The 22243-nt window shown below is 41.2% G+C and overlaps 1 protein-coding gene across 45 annotated transcripts in view; it reads right to left on the bottom strand.

The window, feature by feature from the left end:
• LOC139571681 (ankyrin-3-like) overlaps positions 1-22243 on the bottom strand; it is a 408808-nt gene that overhangs the window by 202243 nt on the left and 184322 nt on the right. For all 45 annotated transcript variants that reach the window (XM_071394781.1, XM_071394785.1, XM_071394780.1 and 42 more), the window contains 2 exons: positions 9418-9519; positions 8088-8186 (listed from right to left, as the gene is read on the bottom strand). In XM_071394781.1, the coding sequence (XP_071250882.1) occupies positions 8088-8186; positions 9418-9519 (201 nt within the window). The remainder of the gene's footprint in view (positions 1-8087; positions 8187-9417; positions 9520-22243) is intronic.

Genomic DNA, 22243 nt, shown 5'->3' with positions numbered 1-22243 from the left:
ACTGTTCTGTTACTTCCTCTAGCATCCTCTACACATAACTGTTCTGTTACTTCCTCTAGCATCCTCTACATATAACTAACTGTTTTGTTACTTCCTCTAGCACCCTCTACAATTAACTGTTCTGTTACTTCCTCTCACATCCTCTACATATAACTGTTATGTTACTTCCTCTAGCACCCTCTACATATAACTGTTATGTTACTTCCTCTAACATCCTCTACATATAACTGTTCTGTTACTTCCTCTAGCACCCTCTACATATAACTGTTCTGTTACTTCCTCTAGCATCCTCTACATATAACTGTTCTGTTACTTCCTCTAACATCCTCTACATATAACTGTTCTGTTACTTCCTCTAACATCCTCTACATATAACTGTTCTGTTACTTCCTCTAGCATCCTCTACATATAACTGTTCTGTTACTTCCTCTAACACCCTCTACATATAATACTGTTATGTTACTTCCTCTAACATCCTCTACATATAACTGTTCTGTTACTTCCTCTAACATCCTCTACATATAAATGTTATGTTACTTCCTCTAACATCCTCTACATATAACTGTTCTGTTACTTCCTCTAACACCCTCTACATATAACTGTTCTGTTACTTCCTCTAACATCCTCTACATATAAATGTTATGTTACTTCCTCTAACATCCTCTACATATAACTGTTCTGTTACTTCCTCTAACACCCTCTACATATAACTGTTCTGTTACTTCCTCTAGCACCCTCTACATATAACTGTTCTGTTACTTCCTCTAACATCCTCTACATATAACTGTTCTGTTACTTCCTCTAACATCCTCTACATATAACTGTTCTGTTACTTCCTCTAACATCCTCTACATATAACTGTTCTGTTACTTCCTCTAACATCCTCTACATATAACTGTTCTGTTACTTCCTCTAGCATCCTCTACATATAACTGTTCTGTTACTTCCTCTAACATCCTCTACATATAACTGTTCTGTTACCTCCTCTAGCATCCTCTACATATAACTGTTATGTTACTTCCTCTAACATCCTCTACATATAACTGTCCTGTTACTTCCTCTAACATCCTCTACATATAACTGTTCTGTTACTTCCTCTAGCACCCTCTACATATAATTCTGTTATGTTACTTCCTCTAACATCATCTACATATAACTGTTCTGTTACTTCCTCTAGCACCCTCTACATATAACTGTTCTGTTACTTCCTCCAGCACCCTCTACATATAACTGTTCTGTTACTTCCTCCAGCACCCTCTACATATAACTGTTCTGTTACTTCCTCCAGCACCCTCTATATATAACTGTTCTGTTACTTCCTCTAACATCCTCTACATATAACTGTTCTGTTACTTCCTCCAGCACCCTCTATATATAACTGTTCTGTTACTTCCTCTAACATCCTCTACATATAACTGTTCTGTTACTTCCTCTAACATCCTCTACATATAACTGTTCTGTTACTTCCTCTAACATCCTCTACATATAACTGTTCTGTTACTTCCTCTAACATCCTCTACATATAACTGTTCTGTTACTTCCTCTAGCATCCTCTACATATAACTGTTCTGTTACTTCCTCTAACATCCTCTACATATAACTGTTCTGTTACCTCCTCTAGCATCCTCTACATATAACTGTTATGTTACTTCCTCTAACATCCTCTACATATAACTGTCCTGTTACTTCCTCTAACATCCTCTACATATAACTGTTCTGTTACTTCCTCTAGCACCCTCTACATATAATTCTGTTATGTTACTTCCTCTAACATCATCTACATATAACTGTTCTGTTACTTCCTCTAGCACCCTCTACATATAACTGTTCTGTTACTTCCTCCAGCACCCTCTACATATAACTGTTCTGTTACTTCCTCCAGCACCCTCTACATATAACTGTTCTGTTACTTCCTCCAGCACCCTCTATATATAACTGTTCTGTTACTTCCTCTAACATCCTCTACATATAACTGTTCTGTTACTTCCTCCAGCACCCTCTATATATAACTGTTCTGTTACTTCCTCTAACATCATCTACATATAACTGTTCTGTTACTTCCTCTAGCACCCTCTACATATAACTGTTCTGTTACTTCCTCCAGCACCCTCTATATATAACTGTTCTGTTACTTCCTCTAACATCCTCTACATATAACTGTTATGTTACTTCCTCTAGCATCCTCTACATATAACAGTTCTGTTACTTCCTCTAGCACCCATTACATATAACTGTTCTGTTACTTCCTCTAACATCATCTACATATAACTGTTCTGTTACTTTCTCTAGCACCCTCTATATATAACTGTTCTGTTACTTCCTCTAACATCATCTACATATAACTGTTCTGTTACTTCCTCTAGCACCCTCTACATATAACTGTTCTGTTACTTCCTCCAGCACCCTCTACATATAACTGTTCTGTTACTTCCTCCAGCACCCTCTACATATAACTGTTCTGTTACTTCCTCTAGCATCCTCTACATATAACTGTTCTGTTACTTCCTCCAGCACCCTCTACATATAACTGTTCTGTTACTTCCTCTAACATCCTCTACATATAACTGTTCTGTTACTTCCTCTAACATCCTCTACATATAACTGTTCTGTTACTTCCTCTAACATCCTCTACATATAACTGTTCTGTTACTTCCTCTAGCATCCTCTACATATAACTGTTCTGTTACTTCCTCTAACATCCTCTACATATAACTGTTCTGTTACCTCCTCTAGCATCCTCTACATATAACTGTTATGTTACTTCCTCTAACATCCTCTACATATAACTGTCCTGTTACTTCCTCTAACATCCTCTACATATAACTGTTCTGTTACTTCCTCTAGCACCCTCTACATATACTTCTGTTCTGTTACTTCCTCTAACATCATCTACATATAACTGTTCTGTTACTTCCTCTAGCACCCTCTACATATAACTGTTCTGTTACTTCCTCCAGCACCCTCTACATATAACTGTTCTGTTACTTCCTCCAGCACCCTCTACATATAACTGTTCTGTTACTTCCTCCAGCACCCTCTATATATAACTGTTCTGTTACTTCCTCTAACATCCTCTACATATAACTGTTCTGTTACTTCCTCCAGCACCCTCTATATATAACTGTTCTGTTACTTCCTCTAACATCATCTACATATAACTGTTCTGTTACTTCCTCTAGCACCCTCTACATATAATTCTGTTATGTTACTTCCTCTAACATCATCTACATATAACTGTTCTGTTACTTCCTCTAGCACCCTCTACATATAACTGTTCTGTTACTTCCTCCAGCACCCTCTACATATAACTGTTCTGTTACTTCCTCCAGCACCCTCTACATATAACTGTTCTGTTACTTCCTCCAGCACCCTCTATATATAACTGTTCTGTTACTTCCTCTAACATCCTCTACATATAACTGTTCTGTTACTTCCTCCAGCACCCTCTATATATAACTGTTCTGTTACTTCCTCTAACATCATCTACATATAACTGTTCTGTTACTTCCTCTAGCACCCTCTACATATAACTGTTCTGTTACTTCCTCCAGCACCCTCTACATATAACTGTTATGTTACTTCCTCTAGCATCCTCTACATATAACTGTTCTGTTACTTCCTCTAGCACCCTCTACATATAACTGTTCTGTTACTTCCTCCAGCACCCTCTACATATAACTGTTCTGTTACTTCCTCTAGCATCCTCTACATATAACTGTTCTGTTACTTCCTCCAGCACCCTCTACATATAACTGTTCTGTTACTTCCTCTAACATCCTCTACATATACAGTGGGGAGAACAAGTATTTGATACACTGCCGATTTTGCAGGTTTTCCTACTTACAAAGCATGTAGAGGTCTGTAATATTTATCATAGGTACACTTCAACTGTGAGAGACGGAATCTAAAACAAAAATCCAGAAAATCCCATTGTATGATTTTTAAATAATTTATTTGCATTTTATTGCATGACATAAGTATTTGATCACCTACCAACCAGTAAGAATTCCGGCTCTCACAGACCTGTTAGTTTTTCTTTAAGAAGCCCTCCTGTTCTCCACTCATTACCTGTATTAACTGCACCTGTTTGAACTCGTTACCTGTATAAAAGACACCTGTCCACACACAATCAAACAGATTCCAACCTCTCCACAATGGCCAAGACCAGAGAGCTGTGTAAGGACATCAGGGATAAAATTGTAGACCTGCACAAGGCTGGGATGGGCTACAGGACAATAGGCAAGCAGCTTGGTGAGAAGGAGACAACTGTTGGCGCAATTATTAGAAAATGGAAGAAGTTCAAGATGACGGTCAATCACCCTCGGTCTGGGGCTCCATGCAAGATTTCACCTCGTGGGGCATCAATGATCATGAGGAAGGTGAGGGATCAGCCCAGAACTACACGGCAGGACCTGGTCAATGACCTGAAGAGAGCTGGGACCACAGTCTCAAAGAAAACCATTAGTAACACACTACGCCGTCATGGATTAAAATCCTGCAGCGCACGCAAGGTCCCCCTGCTTAAGCCAGTGCATGTCCAGGCCTGTCTGAAGTTTGCCAATGACCATCTGGATGATCCAGAGGAGGAATGGGAGAAGGTCATGTGGTCTGATGAGACAAAAATAGAGCTTTTTGGTCTAACTCCACTCGCCGTGTTTGGAGGAAGAAGAAGTATGAGTACAACCCCAAGAACACCATCCCAACCGTGAAGCATGGAGGTGGAAACATCATTCTTTGGGGATGCTTTTCTGCAAAGGGGACAGGACGACTGCACCGTATTGAGGGGAGGATGGATGGGGCCATGTATCGCGAGATCTTGGCCAACAACCTCCTTCCCTCAGTAAGAGCATTGAAGATGGGTCGTGGCTGGGTCTTCCAGCATGACAACGACACAAAGCACACAGCCATGGCAACTAAGGAGTGGCTCCGTAAGAAGCATCTCAAGGTCCTGGAGTGGCCTAGCCAGTCTCCAGACCTGAACCCAATAGAAAATCTTTGGAGGGAGCTGAAAGTCCGTATTGCCCAGCGACAGCCCCGAAACCTGAAGGATCTGGAGAAGATCTGTAAGGAGGAGTGGGCCAAAATCCCTGCTGCAGTGTGTGCAAACCTAGTCAAGAACTACAGGAAACGTATGATCTCTGTAATTGCAAACAAAGGTTTCTGTACCAAATATTAAGTTCTGCTTTTCTGATGTATCAAATACTTATGTCATGCAATAAAATGCAAATTAATTACTTAAAAATCATACAATGTGATTTTCTGGATTTTTGTTTTAGATTCCGTCTCTCATAGTTGAAGTGTACCTATGATAAAAATTACAGACCTCTACATGCTTTGTAAGTAGGAAAACCTGCAAAATCGGCAGTGTATCAAATACTTGTTCTCCCCACTGTAACTGTTCTGTTACTTCCTCTAACATCCTCTACATATAACTGTTCTGTTACTTCCTCTAGCACCCTCTACATATAACTGTTCTGTTACTTCCTCTAACATCCTCTACATATAACTGTTCTGTTACTTCCTCTAGCATCCTCTATATATAACTGTTCTGTTACTTCCTCCAGCATCCTCTACATATAACTGTTCTGTTACTTCCTCTAACACCCTCTACATATAACTGTTCTGTTACTTCCTCTAGCACCCTCTATATATAACTGTTCTGTTACTTCCTCTAACATCCTCTACATATAATACAGGTTGTGGCCCAAATGGCATCCTATTTCCTACACAGTGCACTACTTTTAACCAGAGCTCTATAGGGAACCATGTGGGACTCAGCCATACCATGTGTAGATACCTCTCCTTCCTCTACAGCTCCATGTCTTCCTCTAACACTACTAACCCTGGGAACATACTGCTGATGGTATAGGAGTAGAGAGTAGTAACATAGACCAGGACTTCATCATAATCTAGGATCCTCTAACACTACTAACCCTGGGAACATACTGCTGATGGTATAGGAGTAGAGAGTAGTAACATAGACCAGGACTTCATCATAATCTAGGATCCTCTAACACTACTAACCCTGGGAACATACTGCTGATGGTATAGGAGTAGAGAGTAGTAACATAGACCAGGACTTCATCATAATCTAGGATCCTCTAACACTACTAACCCTGGGAACATACTGCTGATGGTATAGGAGTAGAGAGTAGTAACATAGACCAGGACTTCATCATAATCTAGGATCCTCTAACACTACTAACCCTGGGAACATACTGCTGATGGTATAGGAGTAGAGAGTAGTAACATAGACCAGGACTTCATCATAATCTAGGATCCTCTAACACTACTAACCCTGGGAACATACTGCTGATGGTATAGGAGTAGAGAGTAGTAACATAGACCAGGACTTCATCATAATCTAGGATCCTCTAACACTACTAACCCTGGGAACATACTGCTGATGGTATAGGAGTAGAGAGTAGTAACATAGACCAGGACTTCATCATAATCTAGGATCCTCTAACACTACTAACCCTGGGAACATTCTGCTGATGGTATAGGAGTAGAGAGTAGTAACATAGACCAGGACTTCATCATAATCTAGGATCCTCTAACACTACTAACCCTGGGAACATACTGCTGATGGTATAGGAGTAGAGAGTAGTAACATAGACCAGGACTTCATCATAATCTAGGATCCTCTAACACTACTAACCCTGGGAACATTCTGCTGATGGTATAGGAGTAGAGGCTGAGACAGCATGGTACTGCCGACTCTCTGCTCTGATAGGCTGAGACAGCATGGTACTGCCGACTCTCTGCTCTGATAGGCTGAGACAGCATGGTACTGCCGACTCTCTGCTCTGATAGGCTGAGACAGCATGGTACTGCCGGCTCTCTCTCAGCTCTCTGATAGGTCCATTAATATGATGGCACAGCTCTCTGATAGGCCCATTCATATGATGTCACAGCTTTAACTCAGCTCTCTGATAGGCCAATTAACTGTGTTGTGAACAACATAGACACATTCTGCATCCCAAATAGCATCCTATTCTCTATGTAGTGCAATCCCTACAACTCCTCCCTATAGGCTACCAGTCAGGGCTCCTCCCTACAACTCCTCCCTATAGGCTACCAGTCAGGGCTCCTCCCTACAACTCCTCCCTATAGGCTACCAGTCAGGGCTCCTCCCTACAACTCCTCCCTATAGGCTACCAGTCAGGGCTCCTCCCTACAACTCCTCCCTATAGGCTACCAGTCAGGGCTCCTCCCTACAACTCCTCCCTATAGGCTACCAGTCAGGGCTCCTCCCTACATCCTCCCTATAGGCTACCAGTCAGGGACAGACTCCTCCCTCCATCCTCCCTATAGGCTACCAGTCAGGGACAGACTCCTCCCCCCATCCTCCCTATAGGCTACCAGTCAGGGACAGACTCCTCCCCCCATCCTCCCTATAGGCTACCAGTCAGGGCTCCTCCCTCCATCCTCCCTATAGGTGACCAGTCAGGGACAGACTCCTCCCTCCATCCTCCCTATAGGTGACCAGTCAGGTACAGACTCCTCCCTCCATCCTCCCTATACGTGACCAGTCAGGGACAGACTCCTCCCTCCATCCTCCCTATAGGTGACCAGTCAGGTACAGACTCCTCCCTCCATCCTCCCTATAGGTGACCAGTCAGGTACAGACTCCTCCCTCCATCCTCCCTATAGGCTACCAGGCAGGGCTCCTCCCTCCATCCTCCCTATAGGTGACCAGTCAAGGACAGACTCCTCCCTCCATCCTCCCTATAGGCTACCAGTCAGGTACAGACTCCTCCCTCCATCATCCCTATAGGCTACCAGTCAGGTACAGACTCCTCCCTCCATCCTCCCTATAGGCTACCAGGCAGGGCTCCTCCCTCCATCCTCCCTATAGGTGACCAGTCAGGGACAGACTCCTCCCTCCATCCTCCCTATAGGTGACCAGTCAGGGACAGACTCCTCCCTCCATCCTCCCTATAGGTGACCAGTCAGGGACAGACTCCTCCCTCCATCCTCCCTATAGGTGACCAGTCAGGGACAGACTCCTCCCTCCATCCTCCCTATAGGCTCCTCCTATCTTATTATCTATCTTCTCAGAGGAGGAGAGGGGCGGGGCTAACCTTAGTTGCAGCGTCCACATTGGCTCCCAGCTTGATGAGTTTTGTGACCACCTCGGCATGGCCCTCTTTAGAGGCCAGATGGAGGGCGTTGAGGCCATTCTACAGGAGGACAGAGAATACAGAGAGAGAGAGAGGTGAACACAGACTCTTTAGAGGCCAGATGGAGGGCGTTGAGGCCATTCTACAGGAGGAGAATACAGAGAGAGAGAGGTGAACACAGACTCTTTAGAGGCCAGATGGAGGGCGTTGAGGCCATTCTACAGGAGGACAGAGAATACAGAGAGAGAGAGGTGAACACAGACTCTTTAGAGGCCAGATGGAGGGCGTTGAGGCCATTCTACAGGAGGACAGAGAATACAGAGAGAGAGAGGTGAACACAGACTCTTTAGAGGCCAGATGGAGGGCGTTGAGGCCATTCTACAGGAGGAGAATACAGAGAGAGAGAGGTGAACACAGACCCTTTAGAGGCCAGATGGAGGGCGTTGAGGCCATTCTACAGGAGGACAGAGAATACAGAGAGAGAGAGGTGAACACAGACTCTTTAGAGGCCAGATGGAGGGCGTTGAGGCCATTCTACAGGAGGAGAATACAGAGAGAGAGAGGTGAACACAGACTCTTTAGAGGCCAGATGGAGGGCGTTGAGGCCATTTAACAGGAGGAGAATACAGAGAGAGAGAGGTGAACACAGACTCTTTAGAGGCCAGATGGAGGGCGTTGAGGCCATTCTACAGGAGGAGAATACAGAGAGAGAGAGGTGAACACAGACACATCAGGACCTATATCAATACCAGAACTAACATTTACAGATAACTAATATAGTTTAGGGGCTGGGTTTCACTGAGGTGATTTCCTCCATATCAGAACTAACATTTACAAATAACTAATATAGTTTAGGGGCTGGGTTTCACTGAGGTGATTTCCTCCATATCAGAACTAACATTTACAAATAACTAATATAGTTTAGTGGCTGGGTTTCACTGAGGTGATTTCCAAAAAAAAGCAGAGGGAGTTGACTAGGGTTAGGGGTCAGAGCTTAGGGGTTAGGGGTTAGGGGTCAGAGTTTAGGGGTTAGGGGTCAGAGCTTAGGGGTTAGGGGTCAGAGCTTAGGGGTCAGAGCTTAGGGATTAGGGGTCAGAGCTTAGGGGTTAGGGGTCAGGGTTTAGGGGTCAGAGCTTAGGGGTTAGGGGTCAGAACTTAGGGGTTAGGGGTCAGAGCTTAGGGGTTAGGGGTCAGGGGACATGGTTAGGGACTGACCTGGTACAGTTGTTGATTTCAAACTCAGTCTAGATGGTTAGGTTTTAGGGGTCAGGGGTCATGGTGAGGGACTAACCTGGTTACAGATGTTGATTTCGACCCCCGTCTTCAGGTAATCCAAAGCCTTCTCTAGGTTCCCTGCCCGGGCTGCTCTCAAGTAGCTGGCATTACTGTCAATCTGGAACACACAGAGATCACCTAGGTTACTATCTACACTGACTGGACAAAACATTAGTACCCCACGTATACTGCAGTCAAACACACAGAGATCACCTAGGTTACTATCTACACTGACTGGACAAAACATTAGTACCCCATGTATACTGCAGTCAAACACACAGAGATCACCTAGGTTACTATCTACACTGACTGGACAAAACATTAGTACCCCATGTATACTGCAGTCAAACACACAGAGATCACCTAGGTTACTATCTACACTGACTGGACAAAACATTAGTACCCCACGTATACTGCAGTCAAACACACAGAGATCACCTAGGTTACTATCTACACTGACTGGTTAGTTAGTTCACCATGTATAACAGACAGTAGTCCCTGATTAACAGACAGTAGTCCCTGATTAACAGGCAGTAGTCCCTGATTAACAGGCAGTAGTCCCTGTTGATTAACAGGCAGTAGTCCCTGATTAACATACATTAGTCCCTGATTAACAGACAGTAGTCCCTGATTAAAAGGAAGTAGTCCCTGATTAACAGCCAGTAGTCCCTGATTAACAGGCAGTAGTCCCTGATTAACAGACATTAGTCCCTGATTAACAGACAGTAGTCCCTGATTAACAGACAGTAGTCCCTGATTAACAGACAGTAGTCCCTGATTAACAGGCAGTAGTCCCTGATTAACAGACAGTAGTCCCTGATTAACAGACAGTAGTCCCTGATTAACAGACAGTAGTCCCTGATTAACAGACAGTAGTCCCTGATTAACAGACAGTAGTCCCTGATTAACATACAGTAGTCCCTGATTAACATACAGTAGTCCCTGATTAACAGACAGTAGTCCCTGATTAACAGACAGTAGTCCCTGATTAACATGCAGTAGTCCCTGATGAACCGGCAGTAGTTCCTGCTGCTGTTATACAGTACCTCGGCTACGTGCCAGGGAGACAGAGAGACAGATGCCATGCCAACATTATAGCTGGCCCTGTGCACTGTTTGTCTGATAGATAGGCTATATTAGCATTGTGCAGATACAGCACATTACTGAGTGTTGTTTTGGAGAATATGAGTCAGATATGGGCAGTAAACAGTAAGTTGTTATGGAGAATGTGAGTAATATCTGGGCTGGAAACAGATCTGGGCTGTAAACAGAGAGTAATATCTGGGCTGTAAACAGATAGTAATATCTGGGCTGTAAACAGACAGTAATATCTGGGCTGTAAACAGAGAGTAATATCTGGGCTGTAAACAGACAGTAATATCTGGACTGTAAACAGACAGTAATATCTGGGCTGTAAACAGATAGTAATATCTGGACTGTACACAGATAGTAATATCTGGACTGTAAACAGACAGTAATATCTGGGCTGTAAACAGATAGTAATATCTGGGCTGTAAACAGATAGTAATATCTGGGCTGTAAACAGAGAGTAATATCTGGGCTGTAAACAGACAGTAATATCTGGACTGTAAACAGACAGTAATATCTGGGCTGTAAACAGATAGTAATATCTGGGCTGTAAACAGATAGTAATATCTGGGCTGTAAACAGATAGTAATATCTGGACTGTAAACAGATAGTAATATCTGGGCTGTAAACAGATAGTAATATCTGGGCTGTAAACAGATAGTAATATCTTGGCTGTAAACAGATAGTAATATCTGGGCTGTAAACAGATAGTAATATCTGGGCTGTAAACAGATAGTAATATCTGGGCTGTAAACAGATAGTAATATCTTGGCTGTAAACAGATAGTAATATCTGGGCTGTAAACAGATAGTAATATCTGGGCTGTAAACAGAGAGTAATATCTGGGCTGTAAACAGATAGTAATATCTGGGCTGTAAACAGATAGTAATATCTGGGCTGTAAACAGATAGTAATATCTGGGCTGTAAACAGATAGTAATATCTGGGCTGTAAACAGATAGTAATATCTGGGCTGTAAACAGATAGTAATATCTGGGCTGTAAACAGATAGTAATATCTGGGCTGTAAACAGATAGTAATATCTGGGCTGTAAACAGATAGTAATATCTGGGCTGTAAACAGATAGTAATATCTGGGCTGTAAACAGATAGTAATATCTGGGCTGTAAACAGATAGTAATATCTGGACTGTAAACAGATAGTAATATCTGGGCTGTAAACAGATAGTAATATCTGGGCTGTAAACAGATAGTAATATCTGGGCTGTAAACAGATAGTAATATCTGGGCTGTAAACAGATGAGTCAATATCTGGGCTGTAAACAGAGAGTAATATCTGGGCTGTAAACAGATAGTAATATCTGGACTGTAAACAGATAGTAATATCTGGGCTGTAAACAGACAGTAATATCTGGGCTGTAAACAGATAGTAATATCTGGACTGTAAACAGATAGTAATATCTGGGCTGTAAACAGATAGTAATATCTGGGCTGTAAACAGATAGTAATATCTGGGCTGTAAACAGAGAGTAATATCTGGGCTGTAAACAGAGAGTAATATCTGGGCTGTAAACAGAGAGTAATATCTGGGCTGTAAACAGATAGTAATATCTGGGCTGTAAACAGAGAGTAATATCTGGGCTGTAAACAGATAGTAATATCTGGGCTGTAAACAGAGAGTAATATCTGGGCTGTAAACAGAGAGTAATATCTGGGCTGTAAACAGATAGTAATATCTGGGCTGTAAACAGAGAGTAATATCTGGGCTGTAAACAGAGAGTAATATCTGGGCTGTAAACAGATAGTAATATCTGGGCTGTAAACAGATAGTAATATCTGGGCTGTAAACAGAGAGTAATATCTGGGCTGTAAACAGAGAGTAATATCTGGGCTGTAAACAGAGAGTAATATCTGGGCTGTAAACAGATAGTAATATCTGGGCTGTAAACAGAGAGTAATATCTGGGCTGTAAACAGAGAGTAATATCTGGGCTGTAAACAGATAGTAATATCTGGGCTGTAAACAGAGAGTAATATCTGGGCTGTAAACAGAGAGTAATATCTGGGCTGTAAACAGATAGTAATATCTGGGCTGTAAACAGAGAGTAATATCTGGGCTGTAAACAGAGAGTAATATCTGGGCTGTAAACAGATAGTAATATCTGGGCTGTAAACAGATAGTAATATCTGGGCTGTAAACAGATAGTAATATCTGGGCTGTAAACAGATAGTAATATCTGGGCTGTAAACAGAGAGTAATATCTGGACTGTAAACAGATAGTAATATCTGGGCTGTAAACAGATAGTAATATCTGGGCTGTAAACAGAGAGTAATATCTGGACTGTAAACAGATAGTAATATCTGGGCTGTAAACAGATAGTAATATCTGGGCTGTAAACAGATAGTAATATCTGGGCTGTAAACAGATAGTAATATCTGGGCTGTAAACAGATAGTAATATCTGGGCTGTAAACAGATAGTAATATCTGGACTGTAAACAGAGAGTAATATCTGGGCTGTAAACAGATAGTAATATCTGGACTGTAAACAGATAGTAATATCTGGGCTGTAAACAGATAGTAATATCTGGACTGTAAACAGATAGTAATATCTGGGCTGTAAACAGATAGTAATATCTGGGCTGTAAACAGATAGTAATATCTGGGCTGTAAACAGAGAGTAATATCTGGGCTGTAAACAGATAGTAATATCTGGGCTGTAAACAGATAGTAATATCTGGGCTGTAAACAGATAGTAATATCTGGGCTGTAAACAGATAGTAATATCTTGGCTGTAAACAGAGAGTAATATCTGGGCTGTAAACAGATAGTAATATCTGGGCTGTAAACAGATAGTAATATCTGGGCTGTAAACAGATAGTAATATCTGGGCTGTAAACAGATAGTAATATCTGGGCTGTAAACAGATAGTAATATCTGGGCTGTAAACAGAGAGTAATATCTGGACTGTAAACAGACAGTAATATCTGGACTGTAAACAGATAGTAATATCTGGGCTGTAAACAGATAGTAATATCTGGGCTGTAAACAGATAGTAATATCTGGGCTGTAAACAGACAGTAATATCTGGGCTGTAAACAGATAGTAATATCTGGGCTGTAAACAGATAGTAATATCTGGACTGTAAACAGATAGTAATATCTGGACTGTAAACAGATAGTAATATCTGGGCTGTAAACAGATAGTAATATCTGGACTGTAAACAGATAGTAATATCTGGGCTGTAAACAGATAGTAATATCTGGGCTGTAAACAGATAGTAATATCTGGGCTGTAAACAGAGAGTAATATCTGGGCTGTAAACAGATAGTAATATCTGGGCTGTAAACAGATAGTAATATCTGGGCTGTAAACAGAGAGTAATATCTGGGCTGTAAACAGATAGTAATATCTGGGCTGTAAACAGAGAGTAATATCTGGGCTGTAAACAGATAGTAATATCTGGGCTGTAAACAGATAGTAATATCTGGACTGTAAACAGATAGTAATATCTGGGCTGTAAACAGATAGTAATATCTGGACTGTAAACAGATAGTAATATCTGGGCTGTAAACAGATAGTAATATCTGGGCTGTAAACAGACAGTAATATCTGGGCTGTAAACAGAGAGTAATATCTGGGCTGTAAACAGATAGTAATATCTGGGCTGTAAACAGATAGTAATATCTGGGCTGTAAACAGATAGTAATATCTGGGCTGTAAACAGATAGTAATATCTGGGCTGTAAACAGATAGTAATATCTGGGCTGTAAACAGATAGTAATATCTGGGCTGTAAACAGATAGTAATATCTGGGCTGTAAACAGATAGTAATATCTGGGCTGTAAACAGATAGTAATATCTGGGCTGTAAACAGATAGTAATATCTGGGCTGTAAACAGATAGTAATATCTGGGCTGTAAACAGAGAGTAATATCTGGGCTGTAAACAGATAGTAATATCTGGGCTGTAAACAGATAGTAATATCTGGGCTGTAAACAGATAGTAATATCTGGGCTGTAAACAGATAGTAATATCTGGACTGTAAACAGATAGTAATATCTGGGCTGTAAACAGAGAGTAATATCTGGGCTGTAAACAGATAGTAATATCTGGGCTGTAAACAGATAGTAATATCTGGGCTGTAAACAGAGAGTAATATCTGGGCTGTAAACAGATAGTAATATCTGGGCTGTAAACAGATAGTAATATCTGGACTGTAAACAGATAGTAATATCTGGGCTGTAAACAGATAGTAATATCTGGGCTGTAAACAGAGAGTAATATCTGGGCTGTAAACAGATAGTAATATCTGGGCTGTAAACAGATAGTAATATCTGGGCTGTAAACAGAGAGTAATATCTGGGCTGTAAACAGATAGTAATATCTGGGCTGTAAACAGATAGTAATATCTGGGCTGTAAACAGATAGTAATATCTGGGCTGTAAACAGATAGTAATATCTGGACTGTAAACAGATAGTAATATCTGGACTGTAAACAGATAGTAATATCTGGGCTGTAAACAGAGAGTAATATCTGGGCTGTAAACAGATAGTAATATCTGGGCTGTAAACAGATAGTAATATCTTGGCTGTAAACAGATAGTAATATCTGGGCTGTAAACAGACAGTAATATCTGGGCTGTAAACAGAGAGTAATATCTGGACTGTAAACAGATAGTAATATCTGGACTGTAAACAGACAGTAATATCTGGACTGTAAACAGATAGTAATATCTGGGCTGTAAACAGAGAGTAATATCTGGGCTGTAAACAGATAGTAATATCTGGACTGTAAACAGATAGTAATATCTGGACTGTAAACAGAGAGTAATATCTGGGCTGTAAACAGATAGTAATATCTGGGCTGTAAACAGATAGTAATATCTGGGCTGTAAACAGAGAGTAATATCTGGGCTGTAAACAGATAGTAATATCTGGGCTGTAAACAGATAGTAATATCTGGGCTGTAAACAGATAGTAATATCTGGACTGTAAACAGATAGTAATATCTGGGCTGTAAACAGATAGTAATATCTGGGCTGTAAACAGATAGTAATATCTGGACTGTAAACAGATAGTAATATCTGGGCTGTAAACAGATAGTAATATCTGGGCTGTAAACAGATAGTAATATCTGGGCTGTAAACAGACAGTAATATCTGGGCTGTAAACAGATAGTAATATCTGGACTGTAAACAGATAGTAATATCTGGGCTGTAAACAGATAGTAATATCTGGGCTGTAAACAGAGAGTAATATCTGGGCTGTAAACAGATAGTAATATCTGGGCTGTAAACAGAGAGTAATATCTGGACTGTAAACAGATAGTAATATCTGGGCTGTAAACAGAGAGTAATATCTGGGCTGTAAACAGATAGTAATATCTGGGCTGTAAACAGAGAGTAATATCTGGGCTGTAAACAGATAGTAATATCTGGACTGTAAACAGACAGTAATATCTGGGCTGTAAACAGATAGTAATATCTGGGCTGTAAGGTGTGTCTCTCTGATCTGATGTTGGTGCAGTGCCGTAGTGTAGTAATGATTTCTGATCCTGACACACCCTAGTCACACACACACACACACATTCACACACACCACACACACACGCCACACACACCACAGGCAGCAGGCAGTCTGCACACACATGCCCCCCCCCCCCCCCACAGCCTGAGCGTCTGCAGTCTGAAGCTGATAAGCTGATAAATATAGCTGAGTCCCCAGAATGCTTCATGAGGTTACACAGCACAAACTAAAGGAGGTTACTGTCTCTGTAGTATGTTACACTAGAGGAGGTTACTGTCTCTGTAGTATGTTACACTAGAGGAGGTTACTGTCTCTGTAGTATGTTACACTAGAGGAGGTTACTGTCTCTGTAGTATGTTACACTAGAGGAGGTTACTGTCTCTGTAGTATGTTACACTGGAGGAGGTTACTGTCTCTGTAGTATGTTACACTAGAGGAGGTTACTGTCTCTGTAGTATGTTACACTGGAGGAGGTTACTGTCTCTGTAGTATGTTACACTAGAGGAGGTTACTGTCTCTGTAGTATGTTACACTAGAGGAGGTTACTGTCTCTGTAGTATGTTACACTAGAGGAGGTTACTGTCTCTGTAGTATGTTACACTAGAGGAGGTTACTGTCTCTGTAGTATGTTACACTAGAGGAGGTTACTGTCTCTGTAGTATGTTACACTAGAGGAGGTTACTGTCTCTGTAGTATGTTACACTAGAGGAGGTTACTGTCTCTGTAGTATGTTACACTAGAGGAGGTTACTGTCTCTGTAGTATGTTACACTAGAGGAGGTTACTGTCTCTGTAGTATGTTACACTAGAGGAGGTTACTGTCTCTGTAGTATGTTACACTAGAGGAGGTTACTGTCTCTGTAGTATGTTACACTAGAGGAGGTTACTGTCTCTGTAGTATGTTACACTAGAGGAGGTTACTGTCTCTGTAGTATGTTACACTAGAGGAGGTTACTGTCTCTGTAGTATGTTACACTAGAGGAGGTTACTGTCTCTGTAGTATGTTACACTAGAGGAGGTTACTGTCTCTGTAGTATGTTACACTAGAGGAGGTTACTGTCTCTGTAGTATGTTACACTAGAGGAGGTTACTGTCTCTGTAGTATGTTACACTAGAGGAGGTTACTGTCTCTGTAGTATGTTAAACTAGAGGAGGTTACTGTCTCTGTAGTATGTTACACTAGAGGAGGTTACTGTCTCTGTAGTATGTTACACTAGAGGAGGTTACTGTCTCTGTAGTATGTTACACTAGAGGAGGTTACTGTCTCTGTAGTATGTTACACTAGAGGAGGTTACTGTCTCTGTAGTATGTTACACTAGAGGAGGTTACTGTCTCTGTAGTATGTTACACTAGAGGAGGTTACTGTCTCTGTAGTATGTTACACTAGAGGAGGTTACTGTCTCTGTAGTATGTTACACTAGAGGAGGTTACTGTCTCTGTAGTATGTTACACTAGAGGAGGTTACTGTCTCTGTAGTATGTTACACTAGAGGAGGTTACTGTCTCTGTAGTATGTTAAACTAGAGGAGGTTACTGTCTCTGTAGTATGTTACACTAGAGGAGGTTACTGTCTCTGTAGTATGTTACACTAGAGGAGGTTACTGTCTCTGTAGTATGTTACACTAGAGGAGGTTACTGTCTCTGTAGTATGTTACACTAGAGGAGGTTACTGTCTCTGTAGTATGTTAAACTAGAGGAGGTTACTGTCTCTGTAGTATGTTACACTAGAGGAGGTTACTGTCTCTGTAGTATGTTACACTAGAGGAGGTTACTGTCTCTGTAGTATGTTACACTAGAGGAGGTTACTGCCTCTGTAGTATGTTACACTAGAGGAGGTTACTGTCTCTGTAGTATGTTACACTAGAGGAGGTTACTGTCTCTGTAGCATGTTACACTAGAGGAGGTTACTGTCTCTGTAGTATGTTAAACTAGAGGAGGTTACTGTCTCTGTAGTATGTTACACTAGAGGAGATTACTGTCTCTGTAGTATGTTACACTAGAGGAGGTTACTGTCTCTGTAGTATGTTACACTAGAGGATGTTACTGTCTCTGTAGTATGTTACACTAGAGGAGGTTACTGTCTCTGTAGTATGTTACACTAGAGGATGTTACTGTCTCTGTAGTATGTTACACTAGAGGAGGTTACTGTCTCTGTAGTATGTTACACTAGAGGAGGTTACTGTCTCTGTAGTATGTTACACTAGAGGAGGTTACTGTCTCTGTAGTATGTTACACTAGAGGAGTTTACTGTCTCTGTAGTATGTTACACTAGAGGAGGTTACTGTCTATGTAGTATGTTAAACTAGAGGAGGTTACTGTCTCTGTAGTATGTTACACTAGAGGAGGTTACTGTCTCTGTAGTATGTTACACTAGAGGAGGTTACTGTCTCTGTAGTATGTTAAACTAGAGGAGGTTACTGTCTCTGTAGTATGTTACACTAGAGGAGGTTACTGTCTCTGTAGTATGTTACACTAGAGGAGTTTACTGTCTCTGTAGTATGTTACACTAGAGGAGGTTACTGTCTCTGTAGTATGTTACACTAGAGGAGGTTACTGTCTCTGTAGTATGTTACACTAGAGGAGGTTACTGTCTCTGTAGTATGTTAAACTAGAGGAGGTTACTGTCTCTGTAGTATGTTACACTAGAGGAGGTTACTGTCTCTGTAGTATGTTACACTAGAGGAGGTTACTGTCTCTGTAGTATGTTACACTAGAGGAGGTTACTGTCTCTGTAGTATGTTACACTAGAGGAGGTTACTGTCTCTGTAGTATGTTACACTAGAGGAGGTTACTGTCTCTGTAGTATGTTAAACTAGAGGAGGTTACTGTCTCTGTAGTATGTTACACTAGAGGAGGTTACTGTCTCTGTAGTATGTTACACTAGAGGAGGTTACTGTCTCTGTAGTATGTTACACTAGAGGAGGTTACTGTCTCTGTAGTATGTTAAACTAGAGGAGGTTACTGTCTCTGTAGTATGTTACACTAGAGGAGATTACTGTCTCTGTAGTATGTTACACTAGAGGAGGTTACTGTCTCTGTAGTATGTTACACTAGAGGAGGTTACTGTCTCTGTAGTATGTTACAGTAGAGGAGGTTACTGTCTCTGTAGTATGTTAAACTAGAGGAGGTTACTGTCTCTGTAGTATGTTACACTAGAGGAGGTTACTGTCTCTGTAGTATGTTACACTAGAGGAGGTTACTGTCTCTGTAGAATGTTACACTAGAGGAGATTACTGTAGTATGTTACACTAGAGGATGTTACTGTCTCTGTAGTATGTTACACTAGAGGAGGTTACTGTCTCTGTAGTATGTTACACTAGAGGAGGTTACTGTCTCTGTAGTATGTTACACTAGAGGAGGTTACTGTCTCTGTAGTATGTTACACTAGAGGAGGTTACTGTCTCTGTAGTATGTTACACTAGAGGAGGTTACTGCCTATGTAGTATGTTACACTAGAGGAGGTTACTGTCTCTGTAGTATGTTACACTAGAGGAGGTTACTGTCTCTGTAGTATGTTACACTAGAGGAGGTTACTGTAGTATGTTACACTAGAGGAGGTTACTGTCTCTGTAGTATGTTACACTAGAGGAGGTTACTGTCTCTGTAGTATGTTACACTAGAGGAGGTTACTGTCTCTGTAGTATGTTAAACTAGAGGAGGTTACTTTAGTATGTTAAACTAGAGGAGGTTACTGTCTCTGTAGTATGTTACACTAGAGGAGGTTACTGTCTCTGTAGTATGTTACACTAGAGGAGGTTACTGTCTCTGTAGTATGTTACACTAGAGGAGGTTACTGTCTCTGTAGTATGTTACACTAGAGGAGGTTACTGTCTCTGTAGTATGTTACACTAGAGGAGGTTACTGTCTCTGTAGTATGTTAAACTAGAGGAGGTTACTGTCTCTGTAGTATGTTACACTAGAGGAGGTTACTGTCTCTGTAGTATGTTACACTAGAGGAGGTTACTGTCTCTGTAGTATGTTACACTAGAGGAGGTTACTGTCTCTGTAGTATGTTACACTAGAGGAGGTTACTGTCTCTGTAGTATGTTAAACTAGAGGAGGTTACTGTCTCTGTAGTATATTACACTAGAGGAGGTTACTGTCTCTGTAGTATGTTACACTAGAGGAGGTTACTGTCTCTGTAGTATGTTACACTAGAGGAGGTTACTGTCTCTGTAGTATGTTACACTAGAGGAGGTTACTGTCTCTGTAGTATGTTACACTAGAGGAGTTTACTGTCTCTGTAGTATGTTACACTAGAGGAGGTTACTGTCTCTGTAGTATGTTAAACTAGAGGAGGTTACTGTCTCTGTAGTATGTTACACTAGAGGAGGTTACTGTCTCTGTAGTATGTTACACTAGAGGAGGTTACTGTCTCTGTAGTATGTTACACTAGAGGAGGTTACTGTCTCTGTAGTATGTTACACTAGAGGAGGTTACTGTCTCTGTAGTATGTTACACTAGAGGAGGTTACTGTCTCTGTAGTATGTTACACTAGAGGAGGTTACTGTCTCTGTAGTATGTTACACTAGAGGGGGTTACTGTCTCTGTAGTATGTTACACTAGAGGAGGTTACTGTCTCTGTAGTATGTTACACTAGAGGAGGTTACTGTAGTATGTTACACTAGAGGATGTTACTGTCTCTGTAGTATGTTACACTAGAGGAGGTTACTGTCTCTGTAGTATGTTAAACTAGAGGAGGTTACTGTCTCTGTAGTATGTTACACTAGAGGAGGTTACTGTCTCTGTAGTATGTTACACTAGAGGAGGTTACTGTCTCTGTAGTATGTTACACTAGAGGAGGTTACTGTCTCTGTAGTATGTTACACTAGAGGAGGTTACTGTCTCTGTAGTATGTTACACTAGAGGAGGTTACTGTCTCTGTAGTATGTTACACTAGAGGAGGTTACTGTCTCTGTAGTATGTTACACTAGAGGAGGTTACTGTCTCTGTAGTATGTTACACTAGAGGAGGTTACTGTCTCTGTAGTATGTTACACTAGAGGAGGTTACTGTCTCTGTAGTATGTTAAACTAGAGGAGGTTACTGTCTCTGTAGTATGTTACACTAGAGGAGGTTACTGTCTCTGTAGTATGTTACACTAGAGGAGGTTACTGTCTCTGTAGTATGTTAAACTAGAGGAGGTTACTGTCTCTGTAGTATGTTACACTAGAGGAGGTTACTGTCTCTGTAGTATGTTACACTAGAGGAGGTTACTGTCTCTGTAGTATGTTACACTAGAGGAGGTTACTGTCTCTGTAGTATGTTACACTAGAGGAGGTTACTGTCTCTGTAGTATGTTACACTAGAGGAGGTTACTGTCTCTGTAGTATGTTACACTAGAGGAGGTTACTGTCTCTGTAGTATGTTACACTAGAGGAGATTACTGTCTCTGTAGTATGTTACACTAGAGGAGGTTACTGCCTCTGTAGTATGTTACACTAGAGGAGGTTACTGTCTCTGTAGTATGTTACACTAGAGGAGGTTACTGTCTCTGTAGTATGTTAAACTAGAGGAGGTTACTGTCTCTGTAGTATGTTACACTAGAGGAGGTTACTGTCTCTGTAGTATGTTACACTAGAGGAGGTTACTGTCTCTGTAGTATGTTACACTAGAGGAGGTTACTGTCTCTGTAGTATGTTACACTAGAGGAGGTTACTGTCTCTGTAGTATGTTACACTAGAGGAGGTTACTGTAGTATGTTACACTAGAGGATGTTACTGTCTCTGTAGTATGTTACACTAGATGAGGTTACTGTCTGTGTAGTATGTTACACTAGAGGAGGTTACTTTCTCTGTAGTATGTTACACTAGAGGAGGTTACTGTCTCTGTAGTATGTTACACTAGAGGAGGTTACTGTCTCTGTAGTATGTTACACTAGAGGAGGTTACTGTCTCTGTAGTATGTTACACTAGAGGAGGTTACTGTCTCTGTAGTATGTTACACTAGAGGAGGTTACTGTCTCTGTAGTATGTTACACTAGAGGAGGTTACTGTCTCTGTAGTATGTTACACTAGAGGAGGTTACTGTCTCTGTAGTATGTTACACTAGAGGAGGTTACTGTCTCTGTAGTATGTTACACTAGAGGAGGTTACTGTCTCTGTAGTATGTTAAACTAGAGGAGGTTACTGTCTCTGTAGTATGTTACACTAGAGGAGGTTACTGTCTCTGTAGTATGTTACACTAGAGGAGGTTACTGTCTCTGTAGTATGTTACACTAGAGGAGGTTACTGTCTCTGTAGTATGTTACACTAGAGGAGGTTACTGTCT

Source organism: Salvelinus alpinus, chromosome 3 (genome assembly GCF_045679555.1).
Source record: "Salvelinus alpinus chromosome 3, SLU_Salpinus.1, whole genome shotgun sequence".
NCBI lineage: Eukaryota > Metazoa > Chordata > Actinopteri > Salmoniformes > Salmonidae > Salvelinus > Salvelinus alpinus.
The sequence above is the reverse complement of the archived record's forward strand: the minus strand, read 5'-3'. Positions and strand labels throughout refer to the sequence as shown.